Consider the following 17,219-nt stretch of genomic DNA (forward strand, 5'->3'; position numbering starts at 1 on the left):
CATTTTCGATAAGGGGTACCATCATCAAAATTTGCGAAAAATGGCCAAAAATTAGCATTTCAATGTATGTACATGGATCGATAGGAAATTTTGTTACGAATTCAACGAGGCAAGGCATTCCAGTTTTGGACAATTATTTTCACTGCTATCGAAAAAATACGGATTATTTTTGATCAAAAAATCGAAAAAAACAAGAGAGAACGCTATACACTTTTACTAGTACACCCCTTTTACTATTCCAGTAATGGGTAATAATATTACCAAATTTTGCTTCCCAGCTCAGATTCAACTTTAAAAAGAAAATGTATGTATGCGAAAGGACAAGCTGAACCTAGCATTAAAAATAAATACCCCCATATACATATATTTCACATGGCCCCACTAGATGTCCATCGGAATCCCTCACCTGAATCCTCAACGCCTAGCCGCCATTCGAAGGACGAAGGGCGCAATAATTATTTCATGCGCGCTGTTTGCATTGGGAATAGCCGAACTCCAGTGGGCCAAATGGAAAGTGGATGGAAATGGAGGATGTAGGGACTAAAGCCTGGCCAATATGTTTTCACTGGTGTGTGTAAAAGTTTTGTGGTGCCGCCGCAGAATCTTTTTAGCTGGGGGTGGTTGCAAGGTTGTAAACTTAAAGTTTATACTTTTTTCAGAAACGGCAAGTTGTTCCATAAAGTTCTTCTAATAGAAGTTAAATTTAGAGTTCGTTCCCCATGGGCACTACGCCCCTGGATCTCTGGCTTTCACTCAGCCATCACGTTTGGTCCATAAAAGCAGCTTTCACCGTGTGTTGCTGTATATATACATAAACATTCATATATGCACACGTTTTTCCTCCTTCTATTTGTGTATTTTGTTTGTGTTTATTAGTCGCCTATGTGTCTAGAGATTGATGGCATGTGCCAAAGAACATTCTGTGCGGATTCGCTTTAAGTGGATATCCATCCAGCTTCTAGGTGTTGGGGAAAAGTCTTTAAAAAGATTTGTTCACTTTTGCAAAAACAGCGTAACTAAATTGCTCTTTATGGTTTCAAAATGTGGTTGCAAAAATCTCACACATTTGTATCTCACATTTTGTATCCTGCTCTACTTTTATGTTGCCTCATTGAAATTTGTTTTTATTTGGGTTGTCTTTATTGCGGTTTCCCTGGATTATGTAAATATACATTTATTTCAGTGCTTTCTATTCTATTTCGCTCATTTTAGCTCTGCGCTTGACTGGGTCCAGAATTTATTTGATTATGGATGAAAATGGATATGAAATGCCAGCTGGGGAATGTGCAGAAGGAAACTAAGTTGCCCCAGTCCGCACTCGAAATCATTGAAGCCAGAAAATGGCTTAAATTGTTGCTTGCACTTTGCATCTGGGCGACTGCCAAATGGCACACAGCTGTGAAAAAGCAACACTCGGCAAGGATACGTGAAAGCACGGACAATGACTGCCATACTCACACACACACACACAGAGACACACACACTTGCACACAGGAACGAGGGGCAACAGTTTGTTTGTTTAAGTGCTCGAAACTGGCGCCACGTGCAGCTGCCAACAGCTCCACGGGCCATGTTTGCATTTTGAATGAGTATGAGTATGAGTCCGCCGGCCGGGGAAGTGCAACAGGAGGAGTCCACCTGGCCACCTGGACTCCTGGTCGGCAGGTTAAATATTTAGTCGGGCCGAGAGACTCACTTAGCTGATAAATCCGCGCCGCCATCCGGACGACAATGAAATTAGGCGTAAGCGGAATTCATCAGCTTATAGGCGAATATGTTACACTCGAAGAATTTACTATGTCAACGACAAATCAACATTTTATTAGACCAGCATGAAGCCAGCATTATTTAGCCAGTTAAAAGTGAAACAAATTGTCTTAAAAAAGAATAGGTAAACTATGTAACACTCGGTTTGAAATATATCAAAGTTTTTAATAATGTTTTTTCTTTTCTCAAATTAGAGTTCAATATTAAGTAGCATATATATTTAATGAAATGAATAGGATATCAATTTCGCTCAGTGTACACCTCGCCACCAGCTTGCAGCTAATTCATGACAATATTCAGCGGCTTTTGTGGCTTTTACGAGCCTAGCCGACGGCCCAAACCATATGCATGTCGTTGGCGTCCGTCCTGCTGCCCCAAATGGCCATCAGCAGCTCATAAGGCCGAGGTATTGCGGGGGGGTGGCGCGGGGAGTGGCCAAGTACCGGAGCAGTTAGTGGCAGCAAAAAATGTGGCCAACGAGGAGTGGAGGGGCCCTATTCAGAATGGGTGCTCGGGCGGAAGCGGAAGTGACAGTGTATGAAACAGACAGATAGCGAAGGAATGCGAGAGGGTCCTGGCAAGGATGCGGGGATGGGAAAGGGGGATGGTAAGGAGCAGGAGCAGGGACACCAGGCAACCACAGGTATTAGGTGCACAAGAGCCGCACAAAATAGACATGAATAAGAAACGCACTTGCTAAAGCGTAACGATTTCATCGTTATCATGTTAGGACCTTCAACGCACAGCCCTATGCTCGTATATGTATGTATGTACATGTATTTATTACATATATAAATTTGCATTGAAATTGAGGCAACAAGACGGCCAACGAAGTGTGGCAAACAGATTGGCATAGACCCGGCATAAATAACTTAGCTCAAGGAGTTGATTGTTTTGGGCCAGAAATTGCGGTTGTCCTTGAGTCTTTAATGCTGGCCAATTTGTAAGCCAAGCCCATTTGATGGCAAGCATGCTGGAATAAGTTGAAAGGCAGTATCGAGGTCACCAGCAATGTAGCTCATGCTTTGTAGAATGCTTTGACAAAAATAAGTTTAAATCAAAATAGTTAATAGTTTGGCTTTCAAAGGCTTTCACTCAATTATAGCTTTAAAATTCAGTGCTAGATTATGCATTCTATTCGTGGCCCACGCCACACTTTCCAATTTAAATATTCAGCAGAGAGTTGACACTGCATTATTAACCAATTCGAGGGTAATTTTTAAGATAGTTAAAATCAAAAAATGGCGTTCTCAGCAGTGAAGACGCAAACTTTCGCATTACCACCCACTTGCCCCCTGAATGGCTCATTTTTAGAGCTTTCCTTTCATGCTTATCGCGATCCAAGACGGCTGATTTATAGGCTGACAATTTAGCCACTCAACGACAACCTCTTTTAATGGCTCACATTCAAGGACACCGCTCATGGCTCCATTATGCCGCATAGATATTGGGGGATATAGAGTATGATCGCAAGGACATGGAACTATGTGAACCGATGAGAATCCGCTGCGTTGTATCACTTCCCCCCACCCGTTTGGGCCATTATTTATATTGTGCTAAGCACTTTGGTACATCCTAATACCTAAGCCAAACTCCAAACGGGGCCAACACGAAACGAACCAAAGAGAGCAGCCCAAAGGCACATGTTGCGGCGACGGCGACAGGAAGTGGAAGGCGCTGATTGGGGATGGATAGAGGAAAGGCTTCACAAGGACATCGTCGACTGCACTGTGCAAGCGGCGCGGCCAGAGACAGTGGAACGTGTCTAAAAGCCGTGAAAAGTGCACGTAAACCCGCAAATTGCCGCTAATAGAGTGCAAACAGTTCTGAGCAGGATGTTGCCCACGAAAAGGGAAGCTGCAAATCGTGAAAATTCATTTAGAGCCAGGCCAGCGGAAAATAGCATTCACCTTGAAATGCTTTTGACAGTCGATTAGATGAGCGCCCCAAATTAAAAGTATCCGGCGAATTCCCGGTACTGAAATTTCTTATTAAAATGTGTCATAAGAAATTTTATTCCTGTCACAGGAAAACTATTTGGGCGAAAGGTTAAACCGCCTTTTCACCCTGTTAAACGCATTTTGAGAAAATTTTACGCTCGGCATACACAAGATGGATTTGGGCAGAAATGTTCGAAGAATTTTCATCATACCCACAAGAATGGCAACAAGTTTTGGCCTTGTAAGCAACTTTGGCATTCGACATACATAACTGAAAACTTCAAGCCTGTTGATGAGTTTAGATTTTAACCAAAGTTGGCTAGTTAGCCCACTGGCAATCTTGAAACTTCCTGTCAGTGTTTCCTTGAGTGGAGCACACGCGGCGTATGCGTAACTAATTCAGGTGCTCTCGTGTGGTGAGTTTCCCCCAAAGGATTTCCCCTCCCCAAAATGGAGAATGAGAATGAGAAAGAAACGGAACTTGCTCTGTTTTCTTTTACTATCTGGGCTTCACAGGAAATGTTAATGTTAGTGTTGAAAAGCTTTATCTTGAAAGAGAGAAAGCCCACAGCTTAAAACTTCAAAGCTTTAATGAACATTCAGAAGGCTTTTAGCGAAGGAATAACAAATTTCCGTAAATCAACTTGCAAAAAGCCTACTTTTTCGAGAAAGCCTATAAACTTTGCTCCAAGTTTTCTTAAATATTGGTTATAAACTCGGGACTCTGGTCCAGATTCATCATGAAAAGTTTATCCGTGGGAGTTCCGCCTTTTCCTTGGTAATGACATCGTCAAAGTTGCTTATATCCTTGCGATGTTTCTGAAATGTTTCAGATCGGATTAAGCGATATGTATAGTATAGATCAATAAAGTACAAGTATAAAGATACTATACGAGTATATATAGAGATATGCAGATTGGGATTTCCGGCCATGTTCGATGTGTTTTTACAGGCGCTATTCGTTGATGATCAAGTGTGTTCTATAGAAAGGTGTTTCGATAAGGCGCTCGTTCATGGCGCCCAGGTGAAATAAAACACTTTCGCTATCAGTCGAGGTGCTTCACAATTCATATTCTGATTGCACGGGGGGATGGGGTCGAAAGTCTGAAGGATCCCACGGGCAAAGCATGATCCAGATACTTGGCATTGGCCGTTGATAAGATACAACTAAAGCCACGGCCACTGAAGAGGCTCAACTGATAACGCCGCCTTGACTGACAACAGTCGGTATGGAAAAATCAATGACGTCTTTAAAGTTCTTAAAGGGGCCCTCCCCATTCAATGCGTATCGCATGCGGATTTCAAGCGTCGTCCCACCCACCGCCGCCACCTACTGACACTATCAGTGGGTGGTGCGTAGTGGAACCCGCCCGCTATCACCATTCCAGTTCATTGTTGTTCTCTGCCTTATCGATATCGTATTTGCAAAGTGCCCTGATTTGGTGTCCATTAAGCGGGCATCACTTGAAAACTGACGGCGGGTTCGGTTCGATTAGCTCTTCAATAATATCGGAGGTGTTAACTGAGCTGGCTGCAGGTTGGGAGTTGAGTTTAATTTCGATCTCTAGCGGGTGTGGTTCAATAAAATTAGTGCGGATATGACGGCGGAAACGAATACGGGTTAGTAAGGAGTCCTTGAAGGATCTTGTTGGTATCCTTGAAAAAAGGGACTTGAGGCAGCTCGTTAGTTTAGGTCTTTATAATGATATAAATATTGCCTGCAATTCTTAATAATATATGATTGAATGGAAATCATTTGGTTTATTTTTAACACCCTCTTTTATTTCTACCTAAACAGGTCCGATGGTCGGCCAACGTCATTTGCAGACCTTCTTGCTCTTCCTATCGATTGTGGTTAACTACATGGCCAAGTTCAATGCTGGAGTTGCGGTTGTGGCAATGACAAACGCTGATAACACTAACCCAAACTTTCCAGTAAGTTTAAGAAGGTAACTTTTCGAAACCTTTTAAACCTCATTTCGTTAATTTATATAGGAGTACGATTGGAACGAAATGGATCGATCCTACATCCTGTCCAGCTTCTTCTGGGGCTACATAATGACACAGTTTATGGGCGGATGGCTGTGCCGGCGCTATGGAGCCAGGATCACGATGTTCGTGTCCACCATGGGTTCAGCCCTGCTGGTTGCCCTCATCCCATGGTGCGTGTCCTGGGGCGGCTGGCAAGCGTACTGTGGCATTCGGATGGCCATGGGCCTGTTCCAGGGTTTCCTGTTCCCCTGCATTCACGCCCACCTGGCGAACTGGTGTCCTGTGCAGGAGCGAAACCGATTGGGAGCGCTGGCCAACACGGGTATCGATTGCGGCACCTTGGTGGCCATGTTTGCGAGTGGATTATTGGCTGCCTCCAGCATCGGCTGGCCCGGCATCTTCTACGTGTCCTGCGGAGTGGGCGTTTTGTGGTGCATCCTCTGGTGGATTTTCGGAGCCAACCAACCCAAAGAGTCCAAGTTCATTGGCGAAGCGGAACTGAACTACATTGAGACTTCAATCAACTCCAGTCGCAAGGCGGAGGAGGCAGAGCTTAAGGCCACTGGACCCATTCCGGTGCCATGGAAGGCGATTTGGACATCGGTTCCCTTCTGGGCCTTGATGATCACTAGGTGCTGTCAGTCCTGGGGATATTCCACGCTCCAGACCGAGATGCCTGCCTATATGAACGGTGTCCTTTTGATGGATATGAAGAGCAATGCTCTTTACTCCGCCCTTCCCTATTTCGCATCCTGGATTATGGCCTTTGTGTACCTGATCATCGCGGATATCCTGCTGACCAGGGGCATCATGTCCATCACTGGCATTCGCAAGAGCGTCAATTCGATAGCGTTCTTTGTGCCCGCCGCAGCTCTGATTGGAGTCAGCTTCCTGGACAGTACGCAGAAGACCCTGGCAGTGGTGCTGATGTGCACCAATGTGGGAATCAACGCTGGCTCCACCATTGGTAGCACCATCAACACCATCGACTTGTCACCTAATCACGCTGGCATTCTCATGGGCATTGTAAATACGGCGGCGAACACTGTGCCCATTCTGACGCCTCTTCTCGTGGGAATCATCGTCAAGGATGATGTGAGTATAAATGCGATTCCTCCACAGAGCTTAGTTAATTAACTTACTAAATCTTTTTGTTAACAGCACGATCGAGAGCAGTGGCAGATTGTGTTCATTATATCCGCCATCATCTTCTGTGTGGGCAACATTGTGTATGTGATCTTTGGTCAGATGGTCAATCAGCCCTGGGATGCACCCGACTTTATGGATAAGCAGCGATCCTCCAATCTTCAAGAGGTTGGGCTTTCCAAGGCTCTGGAGGCACAGCGGAGTGAGAAAGTGGAGGAGGCGAAGCGCAAGGAAAGTGAAGCTGCCTAGGAGAAGAATGAATCCAATGAAACTGGGGGTACCAAGGAGAACTGAGCAGCAAGGACGAAATTTGATGTCATAGGATAACAAAATAACCTATACCTCGAAACCCCCTAGGTATTTTAGTCACGGCTGGTCCGGAGTAGCTTTAAATAAGTCAATTGTGTTCCCAATGAGTACTTTAAGATGTAAATATAGAAACTATATGTGAAGAATCCCACGACCTTGTCGATTTACCCTACGGAAGCAAGCGCACCAAGGCATCATGTCAATTCATTATCAATGAACACTGATTACTATACGAACTTCGGAGTACTGATCGTAAATAAGCAATTGACGTGTGTATTATGTGAAAATAAGATCGATCGCTTCTCCAATTAATTTGACATGTGTTTCAACTACCAGCAAACTGAAGTACGATAAGAGGGCAAGTTCGTAGCAAGGCACTGCTGATAAGAGCGTGGGATTATCGTTGCTAGTGAAAGTATTGCCCAATACCAATAGCACAATTATGACCTTTAAATTGGCTTCTTGTTGCTTCTTAGACAAGCCACAGCTACAGATACCAGCTAATCAATCTAAAGCAAAGTAAAATCCACATTGGGCCAGGTCAGTTTTCAAGATTAAAGCGTTGATTATGAGTTGGTGATTAGAGTGTGGTACCCGCTAGGTAGAAGATTTCGTCTATCTGCAAATTAGATTTACTAATCTCGGAATAACAATCGGTCTTCTAATTTTAAACAAGATCCTAATCGCGTGCCACATTATCTTAGGAATCCACATGAACTCTTTGTGTTGATACGCACGCGTTTGAGCCTTATCACAGGATAATCTCGATTAGCTGAAAGTTGATAAACAACTCGTACGATTAAAATCGCCGCAGGGTGCGGTTGACTCGAGTTCAATTCCATTCTATTCTGCCATTTCGAAGGCAGAAGGTCAATTTTCCATCAACACCGCAAGGATGACAGCTAAAATAAATACAGGTATGGAAAGAATTTATTCCTTTCAATTCGGGTTAGCTCATGTTTTACTAAATGTAAACTGTTCAAAGTAATATATGGACTTCAATCGATAGTAGTTGGATTATATAACATACCTTTGACCACTTGGCAAACAGGTGGCCTCATGTGATTTATTACATTTTTTTTGCTACTAGTACTGCATGTACGGATTCGTCGCTTTAATAAAACTAAATATATATAAGAATTACATTTTTTTGCTAACTAGTTGGACTTTCCCTAATGATTGCAGGACCCCCACTGGGAATGCGACACGTTCAAACCCTGTTGCTTTTCTTCAACATCACGTGTTTGTACGTCGGTCGACTGAATGTGGGAGTATCCGTGGTGGCCATGACAAACGCCGAGTCTACTAATCCGAATTTTCCAGTAAGAGTTATAACACAATCTTTACTCAATAACTTTTATCGCGTTCTTTGTAAGGAATACGATTGGACTTTGACCCAGAGGTCGCTTATAATATCCAGCTTCTTCTGGGGATACATCATCACCCAGTTCCTGGGCGGATATCTTTGCAAGCGTTACGGAGTCAAGAGTGTCATGTTCTGGGGCTCCTTTGCATCGGGTGTCTGCAGCGCTTTGACTCCACTCTTCATCGGCTTTGGCGGATGGCAAGCCTACTGCGGCATTCGAGTCCTGATGGGCTGTGCCCAGGGCCTGATCTTTCCCTGCATCCATCAGCACCTGGCCAGATGGTCACCGCCCGCGGAGAGGAATCGCCTGGGAGCCCTCAGTCACACAGGAATCGAATGTGGCAACGTGTGTGCCATGTTCCTCAGTGGAATGATAGCCAAAAGTGCCATTGGCTGGCCAGGAATATCGTATGTCTCCGCGGGATTGGCCTTCGCCTGGTGTGCCTTATGGTTCGTCTTCGCTGCCAACAATGCAGTGGAATCTCGTTTCATAGGCGAGGCAGAGCTGCTCTATATCGAATCATCACTGAAGCACAGTGAAGACTATCACAAGACAGTCATTCCAGTGCCCTGGATGGCGATTTTGACCTCCGCACCGTTCCTTGCCCTCATGGTAGCGCGTTGCTGCGAGTCCTGGGGTCTGAGTACCCTGCAAGGCCAGATCCCAACCTATATGAATGGTGTTCTTGATATGGACATGAAAAGCAATGCATTCTTTTCGGCGTTACCATTTCTGGCCATGTGGATTATGTCGTATGTGTACCTGATAACCGCCGATGTTCTTCTGGCCGGAAACAGGCTAAGTTTGACGGCCCTCAGAAAGACCTTCAACTCGTTGGCCTTCTGGATTCCTTGTGCGACTTTGATTGGAATCGGATTTTTGGATAAGGAGCAGAAGAACTTGGCCATTGCCTTAATGACCATAAGTGTTGGATTCAACAGTGGAGCAACTATTGGTTCCTCCTTGAACACCATAGATCTATCCCCGAATCATGCGAGTATTCTTATGGGAATCGTGAATACGGCTGCAAATGTTGTGCCTATAGTTACCCCCCTGATGGTTGCGGTTATTGTTCATGAAGACGTAGGTTTGGTCCGTAAAAGTTTACAATAATAATAATATACTGTTTTCTGTTTCAGAAAAACCGTGGTGAGTGGCAGATAGTGTTTATGATTGCCGCAGTACTTTTCTTCATCGGAAACTGCGTGTTCCTGTATTTTGGAACGGCTGTTTCACAGCCCTGGGATGCTGAAGACTACCTCACAGCTAAGGAACCTGATCTAGCTATACCTCCAGTTATCCATGAAGCTGATAAGGGCAGTGAAGGCCCTCCCAAGAAGGCCTTGATGTAGAAGTCGATAGCATTTAAGACTCCTGTAAACATAGAAACTATCGAGACTAACAAAGCAATCAAAATATTTGAGATTATTATTAAATTTAATTATACTTAATTCTAAATCAGTAAGTTTAGTTTCTTTATTAGGCGTAAACATTTGGTTTGTTTGAGTTAAACAATTTTCAGCGAATTTTCCTTATCAAAAATCGCCAGAAGTTAACAAAGTGGTTTGCTGTGGCCATAAATCACTTTAATTGTGGCGCCGTCAACTATTTAATGGCAGGAACTACTCTTGATAGTACCAATTGATTTGGTAAACCTGTAAGGGAAATACCACACCTTCAGGAACTACTGTTCCTAAACATTGTAGTTGATTTTATTCATCAGAGAATAAAGATCCAATTAGATCTTGGCTACGTTCTGTGCTAAGTACCCTGAAGGTCGAAAGCCCACCTACTTATTCGAAATGAGTTCTTAATATGGCCATATTCTTCTTTGTGGCATAGATCACCGAATTGAGATAGAATCCTTATGGTGATTGTAAAAACAAAGATTTTCCTAATGACTTATTAATTAAGTTATTACCAATTATTCCAATTATTAGCATATTGGCGATTTTCAAAAGCTACAACCTTCAGTTTATAGCGCTTGTTAATTGAATTGGTGAATTCGCCCGCTGTTTGACCTTATCACTTGACGGCGTATCAGATAAGCCAAATTTGGCTTATCGACCAATTCAATTTGGATTTAAATCCATTCCATGTTCGTGGGCTCTTTCACTCAACTTCCCACAGTGATTGCGATCGGTTGTTTAAAAAGAAGTGAGGAAGTATTTTGTTGACCAAATCAAAAATGACGGCCGAGACGAACAAAGGTGTGTGTGTGTGAGGAAATCCTTCGGTTCGGATTAGAGTTTGTGAATGATGACGAGGCTCTGATGATGATGATGTCTCCCCACGAACTTGACACAATTCATAAACCATTCACGGATCAGACCTTGCACCCCATTTAGCCCGTCTGTAAAACTTCTGGGCTTTCCGCACGCGCATTGAGTAATCATAAATTGTTCAAATAATGGCGCGATAACAAAGTCTCAAGAGCAATTCAGATTTATTTGCCCAACTGGTTGTAGACGGGAAGTAGCAGCGATAATACCAGTTCGTTATCTCATTGCAGGACCTGCTTTGGGGATGAGGCATGTCCAGGCCCTACTCATCTTCCTCAACATAACCACAGTATTCATCGGCCGCCTGAATGTGGGTGTATCCGTGGTGGCGATGACCAATGCGGAAACCACGAACCCGGACTTTCCGGTAAGAATAGGGTTCCTATCATGAAAATAAGGATTAACTCATTGGCTTCCCTTCTAGGAATACGACTGGACGGAGGCGGAGAAGTCGTACATACTGTCCAGTTTCTTTTGGGGCTACATATTGACCCAATTCCTAGGAGGTTATCTTTGCAAGAGCTTTGGAGTCAAGAATGTGATGTTTTGGGGTGTCTTCGGATCAGGTGTCTGCAGTGCCTTGACCCCGCTCTTCATCGGATTTGGCGAATGGCAGGCCTACTGCGGCATTCGAGTGCTAATGGGATTGGCCCAGGGAGTGGTGTTCCCCTGCATCCATCAGCACCTGGCCAAGTGGTCACCGCCGGCGGAAAGGAATCGGTTGGGAGCTCTTAGTCACACAGGAATCGAGTGCGGCAATGTGAGTGCCATGTTCCTCAGCGGAATGATAGCCAAGAGCTCGCTGGGATGGCCTGGAATCTCATATGTCTCGGCTGGAATAGCCTTCTTCTGGTGTGCATTATGGTTCGTCTTCGCAGCCAACCATCCCACGGAATCTCGTTTCATTGGAGAGCAAGAACTGCAGTATATTGAGTCGTCCCTAAAGCAGAATGAGTCATACCACGTTACTATTATCCCCATTCCCTGGAAGGCAATTTGGACATCGGCACCATTCCTGGCCCTGCTCATAGTTCGATGCGCTGAGAACTGGGGACTGAGCACTCTGCAGGCGGAGATCCCATCCTACATGAACGGAGTCCTCGACATGGACATGAAGAGCAATGCGTTCTTCTCGGCACTCCCATTCCTGGCCATGTGGTGCATGTCGTACATTTACCTAATCACAGCCGAAGTGCTTTTGGGCAGAAACTCGGTTTCCTTGACGGTTTTGAGGAAGACGTACAACTCGATTGCCTTCTGGATTCCTGCTGCCACCTTGGTGGGCATTGGCTTCCTGGACAAGGATCAAAAGAACTTTGCGATCGCCTTGATGACCATCAGTGTGGGCGTGAATAGTGCTCAGACCATTGGCAGTGTTTTGAACACCATTGATCTATCGAAAAACCATGCCAGCATTCTAATGGGAATCGTAAATACAGCGGCGAATATTGTGCCCATAGCCACTCCTTTGGTGGTTGGTTGGATTGTGGAGGAAAATGTGAGTGCTTGCAAAAGTTGGTTGGTGGTGAAGTTATTTAATTGCTTTTTGAATTCTTTCAGTCTGATCGCTCACAATGGCAGATCGTATTCATCATTGCCTCCGTATTCTTCTTTGTGGGCAACTGCATTTACTTGGCGTTCGGCACGGCTGAAACTCAGCCCTGGGATGCCGAGGACTATCTCCAGTTGAAGAACCCGGAACTCGCCAATGAACCATACAAAGAAACGAAAATTCCAAAGAGCAATTAAATAGTAATATTATTTAATTTCTAACACGCGTTTATTTTGTATACCAGTCAGGGTAGATTTATGCTGAAAATCGAATTAACATATTAATTATTGGGTTATATATGCTACAAATCACAACAGCAAGTACTAGCAATGGCAGAAGATAGCAAACGATTGTTGTATCTTTAATTGGCTCTCCAATTGAGTTCTACATCACTTAATGTTTTTAATTATAAGTTCGCAGTCTCAAGAGCTAGTCAGCTTTTGGTTTTTCAACAATATAGTTTAGTTACCGCCGCATGTAGTCTGAATTGTACAGCACTTGGTTCTGCATTTAGTTGTTAAGATGACGTTTCCGAAGATCTACAAATAGTATCTTCGTCAGTGATAATAAATGGGCAATGCCCACAGTATCACGGAATGATGGGGAAATGTCATTCCTGGCCACACCCTTGTGCTATCTCTTGAAAGAATCATTCAAGGCGTGAACCACATGGCTCCCATTCAGAGTAAGTTACTCATCGCGCAGAATGAATGGAATCCCAATTTTCCATTCTCTTACTAAGAACCTTTCAAAGCTCTGGTGTCCCTGTGCAGATTACCAAAGCTTTTGAGGTAATCTCAAATGGAGTCTACTTAGCTTTGGCTCAAAACACACACTCAAGCAGGGGGAATCACTCGAGATTGTGGTGGCCAGCTGATGAACTGGCTGAGATTAGGGTTTTCTTTAAATTAGCAAAGTTCAATAAATTGACAGAAACATAATAAATACTTGGGCCGTGTGGCGCGGTACAGTATCGATTAGTTGATTATTTATTTAACTGGTAGCATCGCTTATCAGCTGCGTTCCATTGTTTCGACCAGATTGCGGCCATAAAGAATACTATTCCAAAAAATAAATAAACTCATTCATTTATGGCGGCTCTTTCGATTAACTCTAGTGCTGGGCAGAGTTGCCTCTTTCCGCTTTCCGTTTTAAGCTTTTGGTGGATCGGATTTACTTTTTCCACCGCTTCACGCCAGGCGAGCAAAAACTTTTGTTGATAATCGTGTCATAAATCTTTTGGGCAAATAAACACGTCTCTGGCCAAAGTGGAGTGTTGGGTGGGATTGGCAGTGGTAGTGGGAGTGGGAGTGGGAGTGTGTACTTTTTTAGCCACACCACTTTGTGTAAATCCATCAATATTTACTGATAATACGTAGGAACATATGCATATGCTTTCTCAGCCCGCCAGCGAATCGTACTAGTACAATGGCTTCGCTACGTCAGTCGGCTTCTGGATCGAGGAGTTGCGTCAAAGTGTCTCCGATCGTCGATCTTGTTTGTGTCGCCGAACCATCTCTCTGTGGGGACTCACCTGCGAATCCCCGGACCTAGAGATACAGTATGAATGATATCGCCCAGCTGGTCGGCCCAAGCTTTCAAAGCTTTCCGCTATCGTATAAATGTTGGCAATACAAGGGCGGCTGGGCTTAGAACCATTCCGCCAATCTAGCAGCGCAGACCTCGGCAACGAATCCGAAGAGCTGAAAGTGTTCCCACTGGACTAACTTGGCGATCATGACCCACAAGCCGTGCAAGGGCCCACGTCTGGGCGTGCGACATCTGCAGTCGTTCCTGCTCTTCCTCGGCCTCACCGTGATGCACATCGCCCGGCTGAATGTGAGTGTGGCCATTGTGGCCATGACCAATGCGGCCACCACGAATCCCAATTTTCCGGTAAGTTTCAAGTGATATTACCCAACTGCACAAGGCACAAGCTGACGTGGCCACTTTCCCTCCAAAAAACCTCGCAGGAGTACGAGTGGACGTTGAAACAAAAGTCGTACATACTCTCCAGTTTCTACTGGGGCTACATCCTGACCCTGTGTCCTGGCAGCTTCCTGTGCCGTCGCTACGGCGCCAAAGTGGTCCTCTTTGTGGCCAGTTGTGGCACTGCCGTCTTCAGTCTGATGACCCCGTGGTGCATCACCTGGGGCGGGTGGCAGGTGTTCTGCGCCATCCGCATTCTGCAGGGCTTGTTCCAGGGCGTGATCTTTCCCTGCGTCACGGAGCACCTGGCCATGTGGTCGCCACCGGAGGAGAGGAATCGCCTGGGCGCCTTCAGCTACACGGGCACGGATTGCGGCACTGTGCTGGCCATGTTCATAAGTGGCATGATTGCCAAGGGCGCAATGGGCTGGCCGGGCATATCCTATGTGTCCGGAGCCCTCTGCGCCGCCTGGTGCTTCCTCTGGCTGATCTTCGCCTCCAACAATGCCACCGAGTCCCGATTCATTGGCGAGGCCGAGTGCAAGTACATCGAATCCTCGCTGGAGCACAATGAGGACTTCCACGATCGCACCATACCCATACCCTGGAAGGCGATCTGGACATCTGTGCCCTTCCTGGCCCTGCTGGTAACCCGTTGCGCAGAGACCTACGGACTGAGCACCCTGCAGGCGGAGATTCCCTCCTACATGAACGGTGTCCTCAACATGGAGATCCAGAGCAACGCAGTCTTCTCATCGCTGCCCTTCCTGGCCATGTGGCTGCTGTCCTATGTCTATCTGATTGCCGCCGATGTGCTGCTCAAGAAGAAGATCCTGTCGCTGACCTCCGTGCGTAAGCTGTTCAACACGCTCTCCTTTTGGATACCGGCCGCCGCCCTGATCGGCATTGGATTCCTCAGCGAGGAGAACAAGAATCTGGCCATCGTGCTGATGACCGTCTCGGTGGGTGTGAACAGTGGAGCCACCATCGGCAGCTCCCTGAACTCCATCGATCTGTCGCCCAATCACGCTGGCATATTGATTGGCTTGAGCAATACGGTGGCGAACGTTATACCCATCCTCACACCACTGATTGCGGGTGAGATCGTGGCAGATAAGGTGAGTCAGGCGTCGAAAAAGAATGATGGAAAATCCCAGATCGAAAACAATAATAAATATATGTATTTCCCAATATCGCAGCACAATCGCGGCCAATGGCAGATCGTCTTTGGACTGGCAGCTGTCATATTCTTCTTGGGCAATGTGGTCTTCATCATCTGGGGAACGGCCAAGGCGCAGCCCTGGGATGCAGATGACTTCCTGAAGCCCAAGGACGCGGAGTCCGCCTGCCAAAAGTCCAAGTCCATTGTCGCAGAGGTCGCGCCGCCCATCGATCCCGTCCTGGAGCAGCAAATCAGTTGGCCGGAGCGGTATACGGCCAAAGCCATCGAGTGATTTGTGGCGGAAGTGTCCGCTCGGCGAGAACAATTGCTTTTGTTAATCAGTATTAACCATAAGTAGGCTGTAATTTATATTTATTCTATTTATAAGGCGTGACCGTAGCACGAGGCTTAAGTAAATTATTTTCAATTGAATCGCATTGTTGTTACCAATCGCTTGTGATTTCGGCACTCGAATCAAGGAAGAGCCCCGATAGGCCAGGCCAGCGCAATCTAATCAGTTAATTTATCTCATAAATGTATATAAGTACCTTATTTATATTGAATTGCTGCCCATGCGACCAATTGTCAATGGCTGAAGCTAATTCTGAGTACTTTGCACTGCCTCACTTTCTCGACGGGGTTCAAAAACAACATTTGCCACAGCTGTTTGTGAATGTATAATACTCGTGTGATCAAAATTGTGATACTTTTGTTAGAAATAAACTGTTGACTTGTTTCTCCGTTCTTTGTACTGAGCTCTATTTGAACTATATAGCTAAACTTGGCTGAGAATCATGTCTCAATTGAGAGGGACACATGGTGTGTTTAGGGTTTGTATGCTCTCCATAAGACCAGCCTCTTTTTAGATCTGTACTTTTAAACTGCGTATATTCCTCTGCTGGCTGCTGACTGCGATCTTATCACAATATATTTTTATAATATATATTGTTATTCTAGCTGGCAATATTCTGGCAATATGATTATAGATAACCCACTGTTTGCTATTGGCACCTGGGATATTTCGGTTCAGTTCAGTTCAGCAAACCCTTGAGATCTTTTGTGAAAACCCTGTAATAAACTAGTCATCTAGTGTGTAGTATGTGGTAGTCATCTAACTCGAAGTGGTGGAATCCCTGTATGAGACCAGCCCACTTAAGTTGGGTAAGGTCTCCTGTTCTTATCTTATCAGCTGCTAATTCGCATATAATTATCGCCTAACGATCGCTTTGCCATTTGATAAAAAAAGGCAAGTGATTGTAATTGGCTCTGGCGATTGATATAAAGTGCCTAGCTGACTGCCGGCGGTTTATTTAGCCTCTGATAAGAGCAAACGATTCGCAACCGTCATTGTTATTGTTTGTATTTGCACACAACTATTGCTCCCACGGGGCTGTGAATTATTGGGTCAGCATTTTCACTGGCTTGGCTTTCCATTCGGCCGTAAAACTGTCAATAAACCATTGTGATTGACTACCGCTTATGAGATGAGCAGCTTCAACTCGAATATTACGCTATGTGATTTGTTTTCTTTTCTAAGCCATCCTATTTAGAACTTTAAATATTTTTCTAAATATTTTTCAGCCATAAAAGCGCAATGGTATTCAATAACTTGGCATTGAAAACGTCATAAAAGAATTAATTTAAATAACAGCAAGAAAACCAAGTAATTTTAAGAGCACGCCGAATTAAATTAAGATTTAGTTTCTAATAGATTGTCATTGATCAGACGTTAAGTATGCTATGTTTATGCTAGTAATAGTTAAAAAAACCTTA

At 44.8% G+C, this 17,219-nt stretch overlaps 4 protein-coding genes across 5 annotated transcripts; all 4 read left to right on the top strand.

Moving 5' to 3' along the window:
- Positions 1 to 5,251: 5,251 nt before the first annotated feature.
- LOC120446497 (putative inorganic phosphate cotransporter) lies at positions 5,252 to 7,466 on the top strand. Its single transcript, XM_039627505.1, has 4 exons — positions 5,252 to 5,327; positions 5,506 to 5,642; positions 5,703 to 6,794; positions 6,861 to 7,466. The coding sequence occupies exons 1-4, from the start codon at positions 5,306 to 5,308 to the stop codon at positions 7,092 to 7,094; spliced, it is 1,485 nt and encodes a 494-aa protein (XP_039483439.1). The 5' UTR covers positions 5,252 to 5,305; the 3' UTR covers positions 7,095 to 7,466.
- A 583-nt stretch (positions 7,467 to 8,049) lies between these two features.
- LOC120445595 (putative inorganic phosphate cotransporter) lies at positions 8,050 to 9,919 on the top strand. The gene is made up of 4 exons (XM_039626091.1): positions 8,050 to 8,071; positions 8,340 to 8,476; positions 8,531 to 9,604; positions 9,661 to 9,919. The coding sequence occupies exons 1-4, from the start codon at positions 8,050 to 8,052 to the stop codon at positions 9,871 to 9,873; spliced, it is 1,446 nt and encodes a 481-aa protein (XP_039482025.1). The 3' UTR covers positions 9,874 to 9,919.
- Positions 9,920 to 10,641: 722 nt separating this feature from the next.
- On the top strand, positions 10,642 to 12,569 carry LOC120446699 (putative inorganic phosphate cotransporter). Its single transcript, XM_039627797.1, has 4 exons — positions 10,642 to 10,731; positions 11,034 to 11,170; positions 11,228 to 12,301; positions 12,364 to 12,569. The coding sequence occupies exons 1-4, from the start codon at positions 10,710 to 10,712 to the stop codon at positions 12,550 to 12,552; spliced, it is 1,422 nt and encodes a 473-aa protein (XP_039483731.1). The 5' UTR covers positions 10,642 to 10,709; the 3' UTR covers positions 12,553 to 12,569.
- A 1,012-nt stretch (positions 12,570 to 13,581) lies between these two features.
- Positions 13,582 to 16,132, top strand: LOC120446641 (putative inorganic phosphate cotransporter). Of its 2 annotated transcripts, XM_039627710.2 has the most exons (3): positions 13,597 to 14,251; positions 14,329 to 15,402; positions 15,484 to 16,132. In XM_039627710.2, exons 1-3 carry the CDS (start codon positions 14,093 to 14,095, stop codon positions 15,736 to 15,738), a joined length of 1,488 nt encoding a protein of 495 aa, XP_039483644.1. In that variant the 5' UTR covers positions 13,597 to 14,092; the 3' UTR covers positions 15,739 to 16,132. The 2 variants fall into 2 exon arrangements, with proteins under 2 accessions (XP_039483643.1, XP_039483644.1); XM_039627709.2 differs by having other exon boundaries at positions 13,582 to 14,251; positions 14,329 to 16,132.
- The last annotated feature ends 1,087 nt before the right edge of the window (positions 16,133 to 17,219 follow it).

Source organism: Drosophila santomea, chromosome 2R (genome assembly GCF_016746245.2).
Source record: "Drosophila santomea strain STO CAGO 1482 chromosome 2R, Prin_Dsan_1.1, whole genome shotgun sequence".
Classification (NCBI taxonomy): Eukaryota; Metazoa; Arthropoda; class Insecta; order Diptera; family Drosophilidae; genus Drosophila; species Drosophila santomea.